This window comes from Chiloscyllium plagiosum, chromosome 12 (genome assembly GCF_004010195.1).
Source record: "Chiloscyllium plagiosum isolate BGI_BamShark_2017 chromosome 12, ASM401019v2, whole genome shotgun sequence".
NCBI lineage: Eukaryota > Metazoa > Chordata > Chondrichthyes > Orectolobiformes > Hemiscylliidae > Chiloscyllium > Chiloscyllium plagiosum.
Window position 1 is genome coordinate 1,378,948 of NC_057721.1, and position 20,775 is coordinate 1,399,722.

The 20,775-nt window shown below is 43.4% G+C and overlaps 1 protein-coding gene across 2 annotated transcripts in view; it reads left to right on the plus strand.

Moving 5' to 3' along the window:
* The first annotated feature begins 6,137 nt into the window (after positions 1-6,137).
* The window catches only part of mtrf1 (mitochondrial translational release factor 1), a 30,123-nt gene continuing 15,485 nt past the window's right edge, over positions 6,138-20,775 (plus strand). The window contains exons 1-5 of one of the 2 annotated variants that reach the window (XM_043700246.1): positions 6,138-6,170; positions 8,680-9,145; positions 11,635-11,726; positions 16,285-16,366; positions 18,411-18,518. In XM_043700246.1, the coding sequence (XP_043556181.1) occupies positions 8,725-9,145; positions 11,635-11,726; positions 16,285-16,366; positions 18,411-18,518 (703 nt within the window). In that variant the 5' untranslated portion in view covers positions 6,138-6,170; positions 8,680-8,724. The other variant, XM_043700247.1, reaches the window with a different exon arrangement.

A 20,775-nucleotide genomic window follows, 5' to 3' on the forward strand; every position in this document is an offset into this window, starting at 1 on the left:
TGGGATCATTCTTCACACATGATAGAAATTTGGCAACAGTTTGACTGGCCTGAGGAAAACTGCCTGGTTCATAGTCTAAACCTTCACACAGTGACTGTAGTAACTCAACAATTTGGTTTATTTAATGCTCTTTATTGCCCTTTTCTCCAGCCCCTCCAGATTAATTCTGGACCAACAATCTGTCCCTGTCCACCTATGTAAAGACAACAGTCGAGAAAACACAACAATGTCTCCACTTCCTCAGGTGGCTAAGGAAATTCAGCATGTCCTAACAATTTTCATACATGCACCATTAGGATGCTTTCTCAGCGTGGTATGGCAACTGCTCTTGCCAAGATCGCAAGAAACCATAGCGGGTTGTGAACATAGCCCAGTCCATCACACAAACCAGCCTTCCATCCATACTTCCCTGTGCCTTGGGAAAGAAGCCAGCATAATCAAAGACCCGTCCCACCCCAGTTATACTCTCTTCCATCAAATAGATTCAAGAACAGCTTTTTACCCACTGTTATCAAACTTTTGAATGGATCTCTCAAACATTAATTCTGATCTCTGTCTGTCTTTGCACCTTCTGAACAGCTGTAAAACTGTATTCTGATAACCCTGTTGCACCTTGTACGGTGCAAGCTGCCTGTATAGCATGGAAAACAACACTTTTCACTGTATCTCGGTACATACAAAAACAATCAATTACTCAATCAGTAATTGAAACACCACTTTGAGATTTATTGTAAGTCATTAACTCTGCTGTCAGCCAATATCTGTTCTATACTGTTCAATGTCCCAACCCATCAGACTCGAGTGCATGATTTTCCAAACCATCCACCCCCTACAACCCCAGTCCCCAGGAGCCAACATCACTCATCTTCCCTCCATAAGAACCCTCTTTCAAACTCATCCCTTCATCACCAATCTACTCCTCCCCAGCCAATGCCCCCCCCCCAAGACTGACCCAATCACTCCCCCTTGTCACTAACCTAGTCCCACTGTATTAAGCCAGCAAACACCACTAGTCAATGAAAGCAAAATACTGCAGATGCTGAATATTTGAAATAAAAACAAGAGTCTGCTGGAGAAATTCAGCTGGTCTGGCAGCCATTGGAGAGAGACAGAGTTAATGTTTTGAGCGCAATGACTTTTGCTATAGATTCAGAGTGCAGCAAAGGGCGTTTAGCCCATCAGGTCAGAACCAACATAACTACCACAAAAAATATGCTAATCCCAATTTTCTGCCCTTGTTCCATATCCTTGAATTTTATGATATTTGAAGTTCTCATCCAAATATTTTTGAAGATTGTAAGGTTTCCAGCCTCCACTACATTCCCAGGCAGTGCATTCCAAATTCCGACCACTTGCTGAATGGAAAGGTTTTTTTTTCCCCAAACTCCTTGTGAATCTCCTGCCTGTTATCCTAAAACTATGCCCCCTTGTGATTGACCTCTCAACCAGCTGCTCTCTATTCACCCTGTCTATACCCCTCTCATAAACTTATACACCTCAATCATGTCCCCTGTCAGTCTTCTCTGCTCCAAAGAAAACAATCCAAGCCTACCTAGTCTCTCCTTCTGGCTCAATTTTTCCAACCCATGCAACATCCTGGTGAACCTCCTCTGTACCCCCTCCAGTGCGATTACATCCTTCCTGTATCACATCCTTCCATCCTTCTTCTGACTCTCCATTGTCAAGCCAGCCCAGCAAAAAGCCCACCTCCCTTTCTCTGATGGGCTAAGGGGCCACACATCCACTGCAGACACCCAGCTCAATAGCTCCACCATCTGCCTTGACCCATCAACTGCATCTACTGCCAGACAGCTGACCTGACATAACTATTTTGAATGAATGGCAATTTCCTCCAATTAAACATTTGGAAAATCAAACCCGTTACCTTAAATTCCCTGCCACCAAATTTGTAAGGTTGGAATCATAGTCAACATCGGGCTCAGTTAATTCTGATCTAGGATCTTGTCTGCCGTTAAAACAGCCAAATCCAAACACTATTCCGCCTCAAAGGCTGACAGCCCAAAGGCCTTAACATAGAGTTCACCAGCTTCAAAATCTCCCCTCTCCAACCTCATCCCATGTCCAGCCTTCCCTCTCTTCTCTGCCTCCTTGACTGGACCTGACCTGTCCATCTTCCTCCTCACCTATCCTCTCCACCCTTCCTACCGACCAATCACAGTAACCCCTTATCTGCATCCACCCACCACCATCCCACCCACCTTTCCCCCAGCCCCACCCCTCCTCCCTCTACTCGTTTCTGAGCTCGCTTCCCCCTCCCCAGTACTGATGCAGGGTCCCGACTCGAAATGTTGACTTCCCTGCTCTGCTGATGCTGCCTGACCTGCTGTGCCTTTCCAGCTGCACATTTTTATCAAATTCAAACACTGTCACATTACGTAAGTGGTGTTACCTTTAGATTTAGATTAGATTTAATCCTTATTGTCACATGTACTCAAGTACAAAAGTACAGTGAAGAGTTTTCAATGTCACCACACACAGCACCATCTTAAGTACAAGTACCCAGGTTCAAAAGCGTAGGAACAAGGTACAAAGAAATAAGGAACAAAGTTAAAAGTCACCCTTAGTATAGTGTAAAAAAAGTAAAGACATAAAGTTAAAGTTAAACATTACAGTCCTTCTTATGATTCGGAGATGCCGGTGTTGGACTGGGGTGTACAAAGTTAAAAATCACACAACACCAGGTTATAGTCCAACAGTCCTTCTTAGTGTCAAAAAGTAAAGAAATGGAACGAAACGTTCAGCCATTGCAGGCTTTCTGAAGTGCTTTGCCATGATGAGAATGCACTTCCTACGAGGGCTTGATCTCCTCTGCTCTGGTACGCTTTCATCCGCACCAGCTCAATCTCCCCTGCTCTTGTCACCGCTGCAAACGACTGGGGACTGCCGCTCGTGGGATCTCAGACCCGATCCAGGTGTTGTTCCCGCCAGGCCTCAGTCTCACCTTCGGTCCAGGCATCAGGAACTCACCAAGAATCCCGGGTCAAGCCCCCAGCTGCTGCCTTGCACTGGACATCTAGATAACCACCAAATTCAACAAGCCCGATACTGCCACCACCATAGAATATATGACACAGAAACAGGTCATTTATTCGACCAGTCCATGCCACAGTTTGTACTGCACTAGTGTCTCCCATCATCTATAATGATTACCATCTATTCCCTTCTCCTTCATGCACTTGTCTAACCTCCTGTCAAACGCACCTGTACTATCCACACGAACAGCTGCTTCTCTTACCCACAAATCTTGGAGTCATTAAGTCTATTCACTGTTAGCACTGCTGTCCTTGCCTTTGTTCCCTGGTGTGAGAACCTCACACTTTGCTTATAGAAACTCAGGCTTAATGTTGGTCAGAATTTGGAATAATCACTTGACCCCCTTTTTTAAAGTCGAGAGTGTGGTGCTGGAAAAGCCAGCAGCTCAGGCAGCATCTGAGGAGCAGAAAAATCAACCTTTCAGGCAAAAGCCCTTCATCAGGAATTCCTAATGAAGGGCTTTTGCCCAAAATGCGATATTCCACCACACTCTCAACTCTAATCTCCAGCATCTGCAGTACTCACTTTCACTTCTTTTTTAAAACCTAAATTTAAAGTCATGGTCCAAATTATAACATCTCTTTAAATCTCTTAACATTAATAAAGCTTTTTCTCCTGTTGAATGCATCAAAATCCCTCATAATTCTAACCTCTCTATAAATATCTTCAGAACTTTCTGCCAGGGGAGGTTGTGGAGGTAGGTATAATTCCAACCTTTAAAAAGCATCTGGAAAGGTATATAACTAGGAAGAGTTTAAAGGGATAGGGCCATTTTCTGGAAAATGGGACCGGGTCAGATTGGGATGTCTGATTGGCATGGATGAGTTGGACTGAAGGGTCTGTTTCTGTGCTGTATGACTCTATGACTCTATTCAACCTCTTCAACCACTTCCTGTGGTAGCAAGTTCCAGATTCTCAACCAGTTTTGGGTAACTGAGTTTCTCCTGGATTCCCTGTTGGATTTCTTGATGACTTTTATGGTGGCTCAGTGGTTAGCACTGCTGCCTTACAGCGCCAGGGACCCAGGCTTGATTCCATCTTGAGTGACTGAATGTGTAGAGTTTGCACATTCTCCCTGTGTCTGCGGGGATTTCCTCTGGGTGCTCCACTTTCCTCTAGCAATGCAAAAATGCGCAGGCTAAGTGGATTGGCCATTCTAAATTGCCCATTGAGTCTAGAGATGTGCAGGCTAGGGGGAATTAGCTGTCGGAATTGCAGGATTATAGGCGTGGGGGATGGGTGCGCATGGTGGAATGGTCTTTGAAGGGTTGCTGTAGACTCAAAGGGCCAAATAGCCTGCTTCCATGTTGTAGGGACATTATGGTTCTCTGGCTATCTTCTAATGAGGGTCTCCAACATATTCCATTGCTGCCCTTGCCTTAGCTCTTTGTGTTACCAGTGATCACAATTTTCCAGTGGTTGCCTCCACTGGAAAATTCTACCCTCATCTCATTCCCAGTCCAGCTCACACAGCAATGCCAATGATACAACATCTTGAAGCTGTGAGAAGGATAGTGTCAAATTTTGAAAGGGCATAAACAAATAGGTTGAATAAGTGGCCAAGTGACAGATTAATTTCAATGTGGTGATTCATTGTTGTAGAGTGAAAGTGGAGAGACAATATAGAATCATAAAATCCCTATAGTGTAAAAGCAGACCATTTGATTCTTTGAGTCCTTGACCCACTGAACAGCATCCTACCCAGACCTACCCCTTACCCTTTACCTGTAACCCCACATTTCCCATAGCTAGTCCAACTAACCTGCACATCCCTGGACACTAATGGGCAATTTAGCATGGCCAATCCACCTAACCTGCACATCTTTGGTCTCTGGGAGGAAACCAGAGCACCCAGAGGAAACCCACACAGACACGGGAGAATGTGCAAACTCCACACAGTCACCCAAGGGTGGAATCAAACCTGGGTCCCTGGTGCTGTGAAACAGCAGTGCTAACCACTGAGCCACTGTATAAAGTAAAGGGGTGGCAGACCAGAAGGGGCAGGGTGTATAATCTTTCAAATAATTGAACAATAAAAAAAATCAATAAACTAGTCAATGCAAAAAGAAGGACAGGAGTACAGAGGGGCCTTGATTATCCGAACAACACAGGTGGGGAATGTTTTGTTGGATGATCGAATGTTCGGATAATCGAGTGCCAGATTATACAGTTTAGTCAAGCATCGGGACCTTGTGATCTTGCCGGATAATCCAAAATTCGGATAAACGAATGCCGGATAATTGAGGTATCTCTGTACAGAAATGAAATAAGACCATGGTTAATAAAGTATACAGTCTCCTGGGCTTTATTAAGTGGACATCGATTACAACATCATGAAATTCACTACCAGCTTCTCTAGGACAACTAGAGATAGTCAATAAATGATGGCACAACCAGCCAAGTCTACATCCCATGAATGAATGGAGCAACTTGAATTCAACTTCAATAAGATACTAGTTTGTCCTCAGGTGAAGTATCATGTACAGTCTGCTTGCCTTACTTTTGTATGTGACAGTCTTGGATGTTGTGGAGAGGACTCCACACCCTCCAAGATGCTTCCAAGCTTCAGGAACTTCAGTATAAAGATAGGTCAGAAATGTTAGGACTCTTTTCCTTGGAGGACAGGAAACTCGATTGACATATTCAAAATTACTGGACAGAATGGATAGAAACAGTTCCCATTTGTGTCTGAGAGTTTGAGGCAGAATCACTTGAATGGTTAGGGTTTGGAATGTCCTGTCTGAGAGTGTTGGGGGGAGTGTGGGGGTTGGTGTAGGTTTAATCAAGGCTTTCAAAAAGGAATTAGATTATTATGCAGTCAGAAGCAGAGTGTGGAGTTATAAGTAGTATATTGCTGATTCACTGAACTGGTGATTGATGGGTGTAGTTCGCGTTCCACTTGAACAACACCCCAAGTGTCACCATGACCCTGCTCTCTCCAGGATCTCATTGACCTTGGCACTGCAGTCTCCTTGGGACTGCCATGTCTGAAAGGAGCTGGTCTGGGCTGAGGTTCCGGAAGTAGACTCCCGTCGCACAGCCTGCCGGGACATGTAGTTTCTGAGAACATTTCCCAGAGTGCTCCGGGCTTCACGAGCTGTGCGCATACTCCTGAGGTAAGGAGCGTGGAGGGGGAGGGGCAGAGGGAGTGGGATTGGGGATGGGGTCTTGGTGACTGGTGGCCCTATTGTCAAGGTATTGACAGGGTGTCGGGTTTGAGTGTGTGCTGCATACAGTATTTGTTGACGCAGATTCTCATTGTGTACACAAACAGTCACTATGATGAACTGCTGGTCCTTCTGTTCCCGACCTTCCCCCTAAAGTTACCCCCTGATATTCCTTCCCCCTAAAGTTACCCCCTGATATTCCTTCCCCCTAAAGTTACCCCCTGATATTCCTTCCCCCTAAAGTTACCCCCTGATATTCCTTCCCCCTAAAGTTACCCCCTGATATTCCTTCCCCCTAAAGTTACCCCCTGATATTCCTTCCCCCTAAAGTTACCCCCTGATATTCCTTCCCCCTAAAGTTACCCCCTGATATTCCTTCCCCCTAAAGTTACCCCCTGATATTCCTTCCCCCTAAAGTTACCCCCTGATATTCCTTCCCCCTAAAGTTACTTACCCCCTAATGTTCCATCCTTCCTTCCCCCTAAAGTTACCCTGAAATTCTGTCCCTCCTTCCCCCTAAAGTTACCACCTGGTGTTCCTTCCCCCTAAAGTTACTCCCAGTATTCCCTCTCTTTCACAATAGAATTACCTCCTTGGGATATGCACTGAACACATAATAAATTCCATGGCTAAATTCAAGTTTTGCTCTCCCTCTCTATTATCTCTCATTAGGAAAACAACATTGGGAGTGTCAATCTGTAGTTGACTAATTGCACATATAACTCCCTAAAAGCTCCTCATCCTGCTTTCGCGTCCATTAAAATCCTGCACACTTGGTTAAGATAAAAACTGTTTATTTCTTAATACATCGCGAGAACTCATTTTAAAGGTAGATCTTTAGGAATGGTCTTTAGGACACTTTTATTGATCATTAGTGGCCCTCCTTAAACTGCAGCAATTATCAGGACCTCCACAAAACTACATGTTATAGCAATTCCCAGAGTCAATGTGACACAACACCTACAAAATTTTGTACATTGGATAGTTTAATGGGTCACAAAGCAGTTAAAGATGTTAATAGGATAAAAAATTAACATGTTTTTCTTGTAAATTCCCAGTCTGGTTTCAATTCATTATTTCTGTTCAGTTATGTTCAGATGGAAAGCGGAATTACTAAAGGTCAATAAAGTTATGATTGAAATAATAGTTGTGCTGCATTTCAGTATTTAAAAAAAACACTTTCAATACTGGTATAATCCAGGTAGTTGACAGAGTTTATTAGCAGAAAGGGATGGATCGATTTATACAGAAAAATCTTCAGTACATTAAAATATGTAGCCTTGTGTGCATTTTCACCTGCCTTATGCGTGGTACATTTTTGTTAAACATACTTGCCTTGATTATTGAAAAGAAAAATAAATTTTTTGTCTCCTTGCTAAGGAAGGATATACTACCCATTAACGAATAGCAATAGAAGTTCACAAAATATATCTCTTCCACGTTAAGAATGCCCAATGAGGAGGTTTTGATGAGAGTGGACCTGTATTTTCTGGAGTTTAGAAGAATGAGGAATTATCTCGTTGAAGAGTACAAAATGTGTGTAGGACAGACAGGGTAAAGGCACAAAGGATGCCTCCCTGGCTTTGTGGTCTAGAACCAGATATATCGTCTCACAATAAGGCACAGGTCATTTTGGACTGAGGTGAGGAATTTCTTCATCCAGAGGAAGGTGAATCTTGGGAATTTGTGGAGGTTCATTCATTGAATATAGTCAAAACTGAGATCAGTAGATATTAAGGGATATGGGGAAAAAGTTGAGGTGGGTCAGCCATGATCTATTTGGATGGTGGAACAGACTCAAGGGAGCAAATGGCCAAACTATATTTATCTGGTCCCATGTCGATAGTTACTGTGTGAAACATACTTTCATTAGTGACTGCATTAAAGATCATAAGACAGTGGAGAAAAGAACAGTAATTCTCCACTTAAGTGCTGACTTTTCGGGACTTGCACATTTGATACAGAGGTGGGCAGGAGTTCCTTCTCTCAGATGGTGGTGAATCTGTGGATTTCTTTACCACAGAGGGCTGTTAAGGTTGACTCATTAAGTACATTTAAAGCTGAGAGATTTTTAATCAGTAAAGGAATCAAGGGAAATGACAGGAAAGTGGAGCTGAGGATAATCAAGTCAGCCGTGATCTCATTGAATGGGCGAAAGGCCTATTTTTACTCCAATCCCTTAAGATTTTTATAACTGTCCCTTCTGGTTACTGATACTCTGGAAATGGAAACTGTTTCTTCTTGCATATCAACCCCCTTCCTTATTGTGAACAATGAGGTTAAATCTACCATTAACCTTCACTTTGCAAGGAGATCAACCCCACTTCTCTTGACCATTTTGCTGATAAACTTCCACTCCAACTGTGAGGTTTTTCAAAATGTTGCATGCCGAGTATATGTCAATACACTGTTTGTGTTCAGCCCGCAACTAATCTGCTATCTCTCCTGACTCTCTCAGATGACCATACCCTCCTCTTCCTGAGCTTGACAGATTGTTCAGATTATGGAACATGGACTCAGTTGGTTCATCAGCAACTCCCTCCGGAGGCAGGGTCACCTTGGGAGGACCTGCAGACGCGTTTGCCGGCTGACACGAAACGTAACAGCATGTGGACGGACCGCCAGATTTTGGTGGTGGCATCTCCCCAGAAATGTGCCAAGCACCATTTACAAGCCCCAGTCAGAGAGGCACCATCATAATGACTTCAGTGAACTACTTCAGCTGGAAGCTGTGAGGAAGTACATTGATGGTCTGAAAGATGAATACAAAGAAATCAAGAACAGATTGAGTTGCATTCAGCCACGTGAGGAAGATGGAAGGTTATTAAGTAGACGCCACGTCAACCTGGCTCCACTTGCTTCACTTTTGGAAGAGCTGCAGTCGTCAGAAAAAGATTTGTTCGAGTTGGAATCAATGTACAATAGTAATCAGAGTTCTACTTTTATATTTGGCATTGATATCGTTTTGTCAATCTTCGGCATTTTCTTTGTGTTGCTTTTAATGACCTCCAAGTGTGGGCTATTTTAAACCAACCTGCGGGAGAGTCTAACATGAGGTACCACTGATAAATTCGATAGGGAATTAAAGAGGAAGTTGGAAGCACACGAGAATGTGGAACTCACTCCTATGTTAAGGTGAATGGCAGAAATGCACCTAAGAAGAAATTAAATGAGGGATAAAAGCACAAAGGGATCTGTAGATAGATTGAGAGGAGGTTTGTGTGGAGCAGTTGCATAGAGCAGTTAGGCTAAATAGCCTGGTTCTGTGCTAATTCTTCCTCTAAACTCATTGGATTGTAGCAACACGACTATGTTGAGCAAGCAACTTGTTTTGAGAATAAAAGATCTCCCCTTAAAGACGGGGATGAGGAGAAATGTCTTCTCTGTGAATTGTTCGAATATGGAATTCTCTTCTGCAGAAGGTAACAGAGTCTGGGTCTTTGTTCAAGGCTGAAGTAGGTAGATTTTTGTCAGATAAGGGAGTCAAAGATTATGGGGGTCAGACAGGAAAGTGGAGCTAAGATCACGACCAGATCAGCAATAATTTTAATGAAAGGCAGAATAGACGGAAATGGTCTACTCCTGCTCTTATGTCTGATGTTCCAGTGTCTTCCTGATGTTACCAGAGCTCTTCATGTGGAGTGAAGCACATAGAGAAGCTCATATAACACTGATATGCCTTCCATCTACAAAATTGGTTTGTTAAATCCTCTCTGATAACTGGTGGTTCAAACAGCCCAAAGTAACTCTGCTCTGCAACAGACAGATGAGATAGCACAGTTGAGGTGAATGCATAGTTATCTGCTGATTGAACCCAATGTCTGCATTAAGCCTTTCTTTTCTGGCAAAGAATTTTATTTGATAAAGTGTTTGATACCTCAACAATATGGTACAACCTCCCTTGAGAAGTTGTGCAAGTGTGGCATTTAATTTTCAACTGGCTTCAGACTCCAGAATGTGATCTCTGCTTATGAAGTACTCCATGTTTCTGTATCCCTGTGCCCATGGCCCATCGTCAATACCAGACCCACCAGCCATCAGGTTCTCCCTTCCTGAAACTCCTGTCCTTATTACCCTTTGCTTTCCCAACATCCTCCTGACCAATCTTTTATCTAACCTTGCCTTGGTACGTCTACCTACCATTCCAACTCCAGCTGCACGCCCATATCTCCTCAGGGAATTGCAAAGGCCTTTTTATTTTGCTTTGATTGACCAGTTCAGACACAGTATGAAAGGTGGAATTTGAACCCAGACCTTCAGGCCTAGTGGTGGGAACACTACCACCATCCCACAAGATTCTTGGGTCCTCTCTTATTGAGGAGTCTGTATAATTACAAATTGTTGCAGATTAAGTGCTAGTACATCAAAGTCAAAATATTCAACAAGAGAAGGCTGACCTCGAGACTTCATAGAGTGATCTATAAAACCATGAAAGGGTTTGATTGAATAGATAATTTACTGCAGAGACCAACTCGGGGTGCCATAAATATGAGATCGTCACAAAGTATTCCATTCGGGAGATCAGGAGAAATGTTTTTATCTGGACAGTGTTGAGAATGTGGAACTCGATAACGTAAAATAATTGAGGCCAGTATTATAGATGTTCTAATCTAGGTCTTTTTTATAGAATAAAGATAAAATTGCTATGGAAGGGAGTGCAGTAGTGGTTCACCAGACTAATTCTGGATGGTGGGATTGCCCTTTGCAGAGACAGAGAGACTGCACTACCCAATTCTGTATTGGAATTCTCAACCCCAAAGGGTTGTGGAAACTCAAATCATTGAGCTGGTTCAAGTCAGAGATCAATACTACCCAGATAGCAGTGCTATCAAGGGATAAGCAGATAGCATGAGAAAATGGTGGAGGTAGATGATCAACCATAACTTAGAATGGCAGAGCAGGCTCGTGGGACCGAGGCTTACCTCAGCTCCAGTGTTTGTATGAAAGGAATGAGATGAAGTGAGGTGGGAGGAAGCTTATGTTGGTTAGTTCTGGTGTTCTGTGTGCAGTTCTGGTCACCACATTCTAGGAAAGATGTGATTGCATTAGAGAAGGAATGGAGGAGATTCACCAGAATGCTACCTGGGCTGGAGGGCCTGAGCTATGAGGAAAGGTTAAACACTAAGCTAACCTGTGGTCTGAATAGTTGGGTTCTGTGCTGTAAACTTCTGCTTAAAAGAATGGTGACGATATGAGTGAGTCAAGCAGAAGTGAATGAGATTGAAACATTGTGGGTAGATACTGAGCACTTCATGTTTGATATAGCCCTACAAATTTGTGGACTAGTTAGAACTGCTATATTCTGGCTATTGGACAATTTAAATAACCTGAAACTAAACAAAAAAGCCTTTGAATTTCTTGGGTAGTTTTAAAGTGTTTATTTATTACTAAGTTTTAACCACCTTGCTTTCAGATCTGAAGGCCCGAGATGACCAGGAGTTGATACCATTGGTCCTTGAAGAACGCCAGCAGCTGAACAAAAATTTGACGGTTTTACAGGGAAATGTGAGTGTAAATGGGCATCCAGGAAATTCTTTAAAAAGTGGTCCGGTTCATTTGTTGGATAGCTTGTCCAACTTCCACTACTGAAGCAGCAGAAGTTTTCTTTAAGTGGATTCAAACACTTAGACCCCAGAGGAAGCCCGTTGGGCCCATTGTATCTGTGTTGGTTAAAGATCTGATCATAGGAATCCCATTTTTCAGCTCTTGCCCTGTAGCTCTGGAGACTATGGCAATACAAGTTAACATCTAAATACTGTTTAAATGTTAGGAGAGTTTCTGATTAAAACACCCTTACAGGCAGAGTTCTCTTTAACTCTCAGCATAGCCTTTTGCATTTTACTTTAAGTCTATGCCTCCTGTTTATTGACCCCTCTACTAATGATTAGACTAGATTCCCTACAGTGTGGAAACAGGCCCTTCGACCCTCCGAAGAGTAACCCACCCAAACCCATTTCCCTCTGACTAATGTGCTTAACACTATCATGAGGATCTTGTTGCAGCTCTATAAAACTTTGGTTAGACCGCACTTGGAATACTGTGTCCAGTTCTGGTTGCCCTATTATAGGAAAGATGTGGATGCTTTGGAGAGGAGGTTTACCAGGATGCTGCCTGCAATGGAGGGCTTATCTTACGAAGAGAGGTTGACTGGGCTCGGACTTTTTTCATCAGAAAGAAGAACGAAGAGAGGGGACCTAATTGAGGTATACAAGATAATGAGAGGCATAGATAGAGTTGATAGCCAGAGACTTTTTCCCAGGGCAGAAATGGCTAACATGAGGGGTCATAGTTTTGAGCTGTTTGGCGGAAAGTATAGAAGGGTTGTCAGAGGCAGGTTCTTTACGCAGAGAGTTGTGAGAGCATGGAATGCGTTGCCAGCAGCAGTTGTGGAAGCGAGGTCATTGGGGATATTTAAGAGACTGCTGGACATGCATATGGTCACAGAAATTTGAGGGTTCGTACATTAGGTTTACCTTACATGAGGATCAATGGTCGGCACAACGTCGGGGGCTGAAGGGCCTGTTCTGAGCTGTACTGTTCTATGTTATCAGAAATTGCAGCAGGATCTTGATCAGCTGGGGAATTGGGCCAAGAAATGGCAAATGGAGTTTAATATAGATAAGTGTGAGGTCTTACATTTTGGAAGGTCAAATCAAGGTAAGAGTTTCAGGGTGAGTGGTAGGGCCTTAAGGAGTGCGCTGGAACAGAGGGACCTTGGAGTTCACGTGCATGGTTATCTGAAAGTGGAGTCACAGGCAGACAGGGCAGTGAAGAAGGCTTTTGGCACTGGCTTTCATCAGTCAGGGCATTGAGTATAGAAGTTGGGAAATACAAAGTTAAAAATCACACAACATCAAGTTATAGTCTAACAGGTTTAATTGGAAGCAGTAGCTTTCGGAGCACTGCTCCTTCATCAGGTGGTGGGGAAGTTCTGTTGCTGTTGTACAGGACATTGGTGAGGCTGCACTTGGAGTATTGAGTTTAGTTCTGGTCACCTTGCTATAGGAAGGATGTTATTAAACTTGAAAGAATGCAGAAGAAATTTACAAGGATGCTGCCAGGACTCAAGGTTCTGAGTTATAGCGAACAGGTCGGGCAAGCTAGAACTTTTTTCTTCAGAGCGTAGGGGACTCTGGTGGGGGGAGCGGAATCTTCTAGAAATGTATAAGATCATGAGAGGCATGGATAGGGTGAATGCGCTCAGTCTTTTTTGCAGGGTTGAGGTATCGAGGACTAGAGGGCATCAGTTTAAGGTTAGAGGGGAAAGAATAAAAGGGAACCCAAGGGGCAAACTTTTTATACAGAGGGTGGTACACATTTGGAATGAGCTGCCAGCTGAAGTGATTGAGGGGGGTTCATTAACAACATTTAAGTGGCATTTGGACAAATACATGGATAGGAAAGGTTTAGAAGGATATGGGCCATGTGCAGGGAAATGGGATTAGCGTGGATAGACATTTTGATCGGCATGGACCAGTATTGGCCAAAGGGCCTGTCTCTGTGCTGTAGGCCTCTATCGGTGTCCACTTGTTCTTACAGACTATATTCTCTAGCCATTGACCCAACCTCTGTCACTTGCTTCTGAATAGGACACGATGTCATGTTTGGTCTAAAGGTTATCTGGCACTTCAAAAAGATATTTGCTAAGGTGCGATATAAAAGGTTACTGCACAGCACCATGTGATTTCTTTATTTATCTGTGGCATGTGGGCGTCGCTGACTAGGCCAGCATTTATTGCCCAGAGGACAGTTAAGGGTCAACCACATTACTGTGGGTCTGGAGTCACATGTAGGCCAGTCGAGATGAGTACAGCAGATTTCCTTCCCGAAAGAGATATGAATGAACCCGGTGGGTTTTTATAATATTGACAGTGGTCACATGTTTGCTATTAGATCAATATTATTATTATTATTATAATAATATTCAGATTTCTCCACATACCACGATAGGATTTGAATCTATGTCCTCAGGACATTGGGCTGGGATTCCGGATTGTTAATCCAGTGATATTACCTCTATGTCACTGCTTCCCCATGCATTGGGGAAATACGTTAGTGTGGATAGAGGATCAGCTTACACCAAACATCTTCCAAACTCTCAACCAGTACCACCGAGAAGGACAAGGGCAGCTGGTGTGGGAGATCACCACTAGCAATATGTTCTTGCCCAAGCCCCACACCATCCTGAATTAGAACAATAACAATAATTCCTTAACTGTTGCTGAGTAAATATCCTGCAGTACCCTTCCAAACAGCACCGTGGGCGTACCCATACCAGGTGGACTGTAGCAGTTCAAGAAGACAGCTCAGTGCCAACCTTCCCAGGGCAATAAAAGAGTGGGCAGTAAATGCCTATCCAGTGATACCATATCCAATGGATGAAGAAATTAAAAAGGAAATTTGGGATGAATTTGTTGTTTACACGTTGACAACTTGTGGTGTGCTGCAAAGATCGTTGCTCAGTCCTCAGCTGTTCGTGACCTATATTGATGACTCGCTGAAGGGATAGACTACATTGTAGCCAAAGATGGCACAAAGATCAGAAAGCAAATGTTGAGGGGAGCACAGGATGTCTTCAAGTGGATATAAATTGAGGCTAAGCGAGTGGGGTAAAATGTGGCAAATGTAGTACATTGTGTGAGGTCCAATTTCTCAGGAAGAACAGAAAAGCAGAATATTATTTAAACAGAGAGTGATTGTAGGATGCTGTGGTGTGGAGAGATTTGGACGACCTTGTGCCTGACATACAGTACAAGTGCAGCAGGTTATTAGGAAGGCAAATTCAATGTTGGCTTTTATTGTAAAAGTTTAGAAGTAGGGGAGTCTTGTTACAACTGTATAGACATAAGTCAGACTGCACATGGAGTACTGTGGACAGCTCCTTATTTGAAGAGGGAAACTTGAATATTGGAAACAGATCAAAGAACATTTATGTAACTGATTGTTTGGATAAAGGGATGGGCTTTTGCAATAAGGTTGAGATTAAACCTGTATCCATTGGAATTGAGAAGGAGAGGTGATCTTATTGAAACATTTATCTGCATTTGGCCTATGTCCCTCTAAACCTTTCGTATTTATGTACGTGTCTAAATGTCTTTTAATTGTTGTAACTGTACCTGAAACTACCACTTCCTCTGGCAGTTCAATCCACTTACAAGCCACCCTCTGTGTGAAAAAGTAGCCCCTCAAGTCCCTTTTAAATATTTCCCCTCTCACCTCAAACCTATGCTATCAAGTTTTGGACTCCTGCAGCCTGGGCAAATGATTTTGGCCATTCACCTTATCAATGCCCCTCATGATTTTTTAAACTTGTTTAAGGTCACCCCTCAACCGCCTATACTTTGGTGAAAAAAGTCCCAGCTTATCCAGCCTCTCCTTAAAACTCAAACCCTCCAGTCCTGGTAACATCCTTGTAAATCTTTTCTGCAGCTCCTCCAATTTAATAATATCCTTCCTATAGCAGGGTGACCAGAACTGTGCACAGTCCTCTAGAAATGGTCTCACCAATGTCCTGTACAACTGCAAAACAATGTCTCAACTCCAATACTCAATTGTCATCAAAAGCACTCAATAAATATCTTCTAACATCATGACCCTGCTATTTCAGGAGTCATTAAAGTGATCAAAAGCATGGCTCTGTGTCCCTGACCCAACACCCTAATCTGAGGCCTGTACCTGACCCCTTCAGCCTCAAGCCTACACCCGACCACGCGCACACAGACACAGAAACACACAGACCCACACTCACAGAGACACACGCTTTCAACCCAAGCCTTGAGCCCAACTCTTGATTTCCCCCGATCAAGTCCTGAAACCTCTTTCCCTCCAGTGTGTCTGTGCACTCTGTAGCAAGTTTGTGTGTAATTGTAGGATTGCTGATGTCTGCGTGTTACAGTGCGGTCTGTCGATCAGAAGCTGAGGTGGAAATGTAATGATGTAACTACAATTTTTAAAGAGTGTTTCTGAAAGCCCATCTTTCTGCAAACAAAATAAACAGCGTGTCAGTGATGTTTTAAGCGTGTTCATTCCTTTCAGCGAATTGCTTCCTTTCCTACACCTTTAGATCCTACGGATGCTGGTGCAAAAGGAGAAACATGATGAAAGCAATGTGATCCTTGAGGTGACGGCAGGAAGAACAACAGGAGGTGAGAATCCATGCAATTTACAATTGCCATTAAATGCCTCACTGCATGGAGTTCCCTCTGACTCCACATTTACATGTGGTCAGAGACCTGAGTAAGTACCACATGAGATGCTCCAGTCTCTGCTGTGCCAGCAGTTAAGGTACAGTCAATGGAGGCAGGTCCTCTGCCAGGATATGTTGTCAGAGTTTGCTTTGACCACTCCTCCACTGACTGTGCAGGGAACAGCGGACACTGGGGTTGGGCACGGTCACAGTGGCACATACAGTGAACAATGTTTCAGCATTAGCTGATTAGTGTGATCTCCAAATAATATTCACCTAAGAGGGTGAATAGAGCCTGTGGAATCACCCAGTTGTGAATATTCATGCCTCTGGTGTAATATCTATCTTCAGTATTCCAGACACTGGATCGGAGTGATTGAGCTACAGGGATAAGCTGAATTGGCTTTTTCCCCTGGAGCATCGGAGGCTGCGGGGGTGACCTTATTGAGGTTTATAAAGTCATGAGGGTCATGAATAGGGTGAACAGCTAAGGTCATTTACCTAGGGTGGGGGAGTCCAAAACTAGAGGGTATAGCTTTAAGATGAGAGGGGAAAGATTTAAAAGGACCCAAGGAGCAACTTTTCCGCTCAGACGGTGGTACGTCTATGGAATGAGCTGTGGTGGAGGCTGGTACAATTACAACATTTTAAAAGGCATCGGGATGGATACATGAATAGGAAGGGTTCAGAGGAATACAGGCCAAGTGTTGGCAAATGGGACCAGGTCAGATTGGGGTGTCTGGACAGCATGGATGAGTTGGATTGAAGGGTCTGTTTCTGTATAGACTGACTGTACTGACTCTGCTGTAATGTTCATTATAAGTATTCCAGACTTTGTTGTGATGTTCAATATGAAGATTTCAGTCACTGTCCATCTGTAAATGTCGGGTCTCTACAATCCTGTGTTATAGGTCCAGTCACTACAATATTATCCAGCTATGGAGAAACAGCAGGAGGCTAGAGGCCTTTTGAATTGCTTCTTAAGGCTTTAATATATTTAAACTTTTTTCCATTATTGTGAAGAGCTGGGAATATTTAAACCTGAGCAGAAGCAGTTTTTCTTCATTTCAGAGCCATATAACAGTTTGTGTCTTTGTGCTCATTTTTGACATCTTTCCTCATGTGTTTTCAGTTTGGATCCAAGGCAATAAGTGAGGCATAAATCAAGTTCCCCCTCCTTTATGGATAGAGTTTATTAACTACTCAGTCCCACAACTCCTTCTAAATCCTCCCTCCCCTGTGTTATAGGTGCTCCTAACACATGGGTACTTGGACAATTAATAGCCACAGCCTGCTATTTCTTAGCCTTAGGTAATGACATTAATAAACTTTGAGGTGACCAGACATTAGTCCAAACAATAATCTAATGTGGCTGAACCGATAATTTGCAGAAAAACATTGCTGTGTTTGCAGTCTATGTCTATCTAAAGCACACAAATCTATTAATCATTTCACAGCTTTATCTAGATGGAACTTCAAGGAATTTTGTCTTTATTTGTCCACGACTTACATGTCCTCTCACTGAGTTTATATTTCCATTCTGTGCTTTACTTTTTCCCACAATGTCATCTTATCTCTCACTTGCTCAGTTTCCAGACTCTGATAGTTTACTGTTCTCTGATACCATTCATCTCCTCATTTGCATTGAAAAGTGACTGCTGGACATTCTCCCCATGTCAGTGCATTGAGTTGCTGCTGAACTATCACATAATTCCACCAAATCAAGAGGTTTTGGATTTTGTTCCTGCTCTGTGCTTCACTCATGTGGCAGCAATTGCTGCCACCCTCAAGCCCTGCATTCGAGATAAGGAGAATCACAGGAGGTTCCTAGACTTGATGTCTGTCCAGTGAGCTGTGCTGGAAAGTCCTAAATTTCTGATGGGACCACACCTTCTAGTAAACTGCTGTTGATTATCTCGGTTGTTCTCAGGTCAAAACTGGACCAATTCTGCTGAGTGTGGGCTGCTCACAAGTGGTGTTAACTCTTGATCTTATTTTTCCAGGTGACATTTGCCAGCAGTTTACAAGGGAGATTTTCGATATGTACAAACACTATGCAGGCTTCAAGGACTGGAACTTTGAAGTGTTGAACTACACTCCTTCAGACTATGGTAAAGTTTCTTCACTGTGTTTCAATTCTTGTCATAGAGTCATAGAGACATACAGCATGGAAACAGACCCTTCAGTCCAACTCGTCCATGCCGACCAGATATCCTGACCTACTTTGCCAGCATTTGACCCATATGTTTCTAAATCCTTTCTATTCAAATATCCATCCATTTGCCTTTTAAATGTTGCAATTGTACCAACCTCCACCACTTCCTCTGGCAGGTCATTCCATACACACACCACCCTCTGCGTGAAAACATTGCTCCTTAGGTCTCTTTTATATCTTTCCCCTCTCACTCTAAACCTCCAGTAGTTCTTGACTCCCCCACCCCAGGGAAAAGACTTTGTCTATCTATCCCATCCATGCCCCTTATGATTTTATAAACTCTATAAGGTCATCCCTCAGCCTCTGACGCTGCCGGGAAAACAGCCCCAGCCTATTCAGCCTCTCCCTACAGCTGAAATCCTCCAACCCTGGCAACATCCTTGTAAATCCTTTCTGAACCCTTTCAAGTTTCATAATATCCTTCTGATAGGAAGGAGACCAGAATTGAATGCAGTATTCCAAAAGTGGCCTAACAAATGTCCTGTACAACCATAACATGACCTCCCAACTCCTGTACTCCATGCTCTGTCCAATAAAGGAAAGCATACCAAACACATTCTTCACTATCCTATCTACCTGCAACTCAAATTGCAAAGAACTATGAACCTGCACTCTATGGTCTCTATGTTCAGCAATGCTCCCTAGGACCTTACGATTAAGTGGATAAGTACTGTTCTGATTTGCCTTTCCAAAATGCAGCACCTCACATTTATCTAAATTAAATTCCATCTGCCACCCCTCAGCCCGTTGACCCACCTGATCAAGATTGCTTTGTACTCTAAGATAACCTTCCTCACTACACCTCCAATTTTGGTGTCATCTGCAAACTTACTAACCATACCTCCTATGTTCACATCCAAATCGTTTATATAAATGATGCAAAGTAGTGGACCTCACACTGATCATTGTGGCACTCACTGGTCACAGGCCTCTAATCCGAAAAATCAACCCTCCATCACCACCTTTGAGTCAGTTCTGTATCCAAATGGCTAGTTCTCCCTGTATTCCATGAGGTCTAAGCCGAAACTTTATTGCTGGAACAGCACAGCAGGTCAGGCAGCATCTAGGGAACAGAAGATTCGACGTTTCGGGCACATGCCCTTCTTCATTCCTGAAGAAGGGCATGTCCCCGAAACGTCGAATCTTCTGTTCCCTAGATGCTGCCTGACCTGCTGTGCTGTTCCAGCAATAAAGTTTCGGCTTTGATCTCCAGCGTCTGCAGACCTCACTTTCTCCTCCTTCCATGAGGTCTAACCTTGCTAACCAGTCTCCCATGGGGAGCCTTGTCGAATGCCTTACTGAAGTCTAAACAGATCACATCTGCTGCTTTGCCCTAATCTTCAAAAAACTCAATCAAGTTCGTGAGACATGATTTCCCACGCACAAATCCATGTTGACTATCCCTAATCAGTCCTTGCCTTTCCAAATACATGTACATCCTGTCCCTCAGGATTCCCTCCAACAATTTGCCCACCACCGAGGTCAGGCTCACTGGTCTATAGTTCCCTGGCTTGTCCTTACCACCCTTCTTAAACAGTGGCACCACGTTAGCCAACCTCCGGTCTTCCGGCACTTCACCTGTGACTATTGATACAAATACCTCAGTAAGTGGCCCAGCAATCACTTCCCTAGCTTTCCACAGAGTACCACAGGGTACACCTGATCAGGTCCTGGGGATTTATCCACTTTTATGTATTTCAAGACATCCTCTGTAATGTGGACATTTTTCCAGATGTCACCATCTATTTCCCCACATTCTTATCTTCCATGTCCTTCTCCACAGTAAACACTGATGCAAGGTATCTCCCCCATCTCCTGCAGCCTTGCTGATCTTTGAGGGGTCCTATTTTCTCCCTAGTTACCCTTTTGTCCTTCATATATTTGTAAAAACCCTTTGAATTCTCCTTAATCCTATTTGCCAAAGCTACCTCATATCCTCTTTTTGCCCTACTGATTTCCCTCTTAAGTATACTCCTATTGCCTTTATACTCTTGTCAGGATTCCCTCAATCTATCCTGTCTATACCTGACATATGCTTCCTTCTTTTTCTTAACCAAACCCTCAATTTCTTTAGTCATCCAGCATTCCCTATACCTACCAGCTTTCCTTCACCCTGACAGGAATATACTTTCTCTGTACTCTCGTTATCTCAT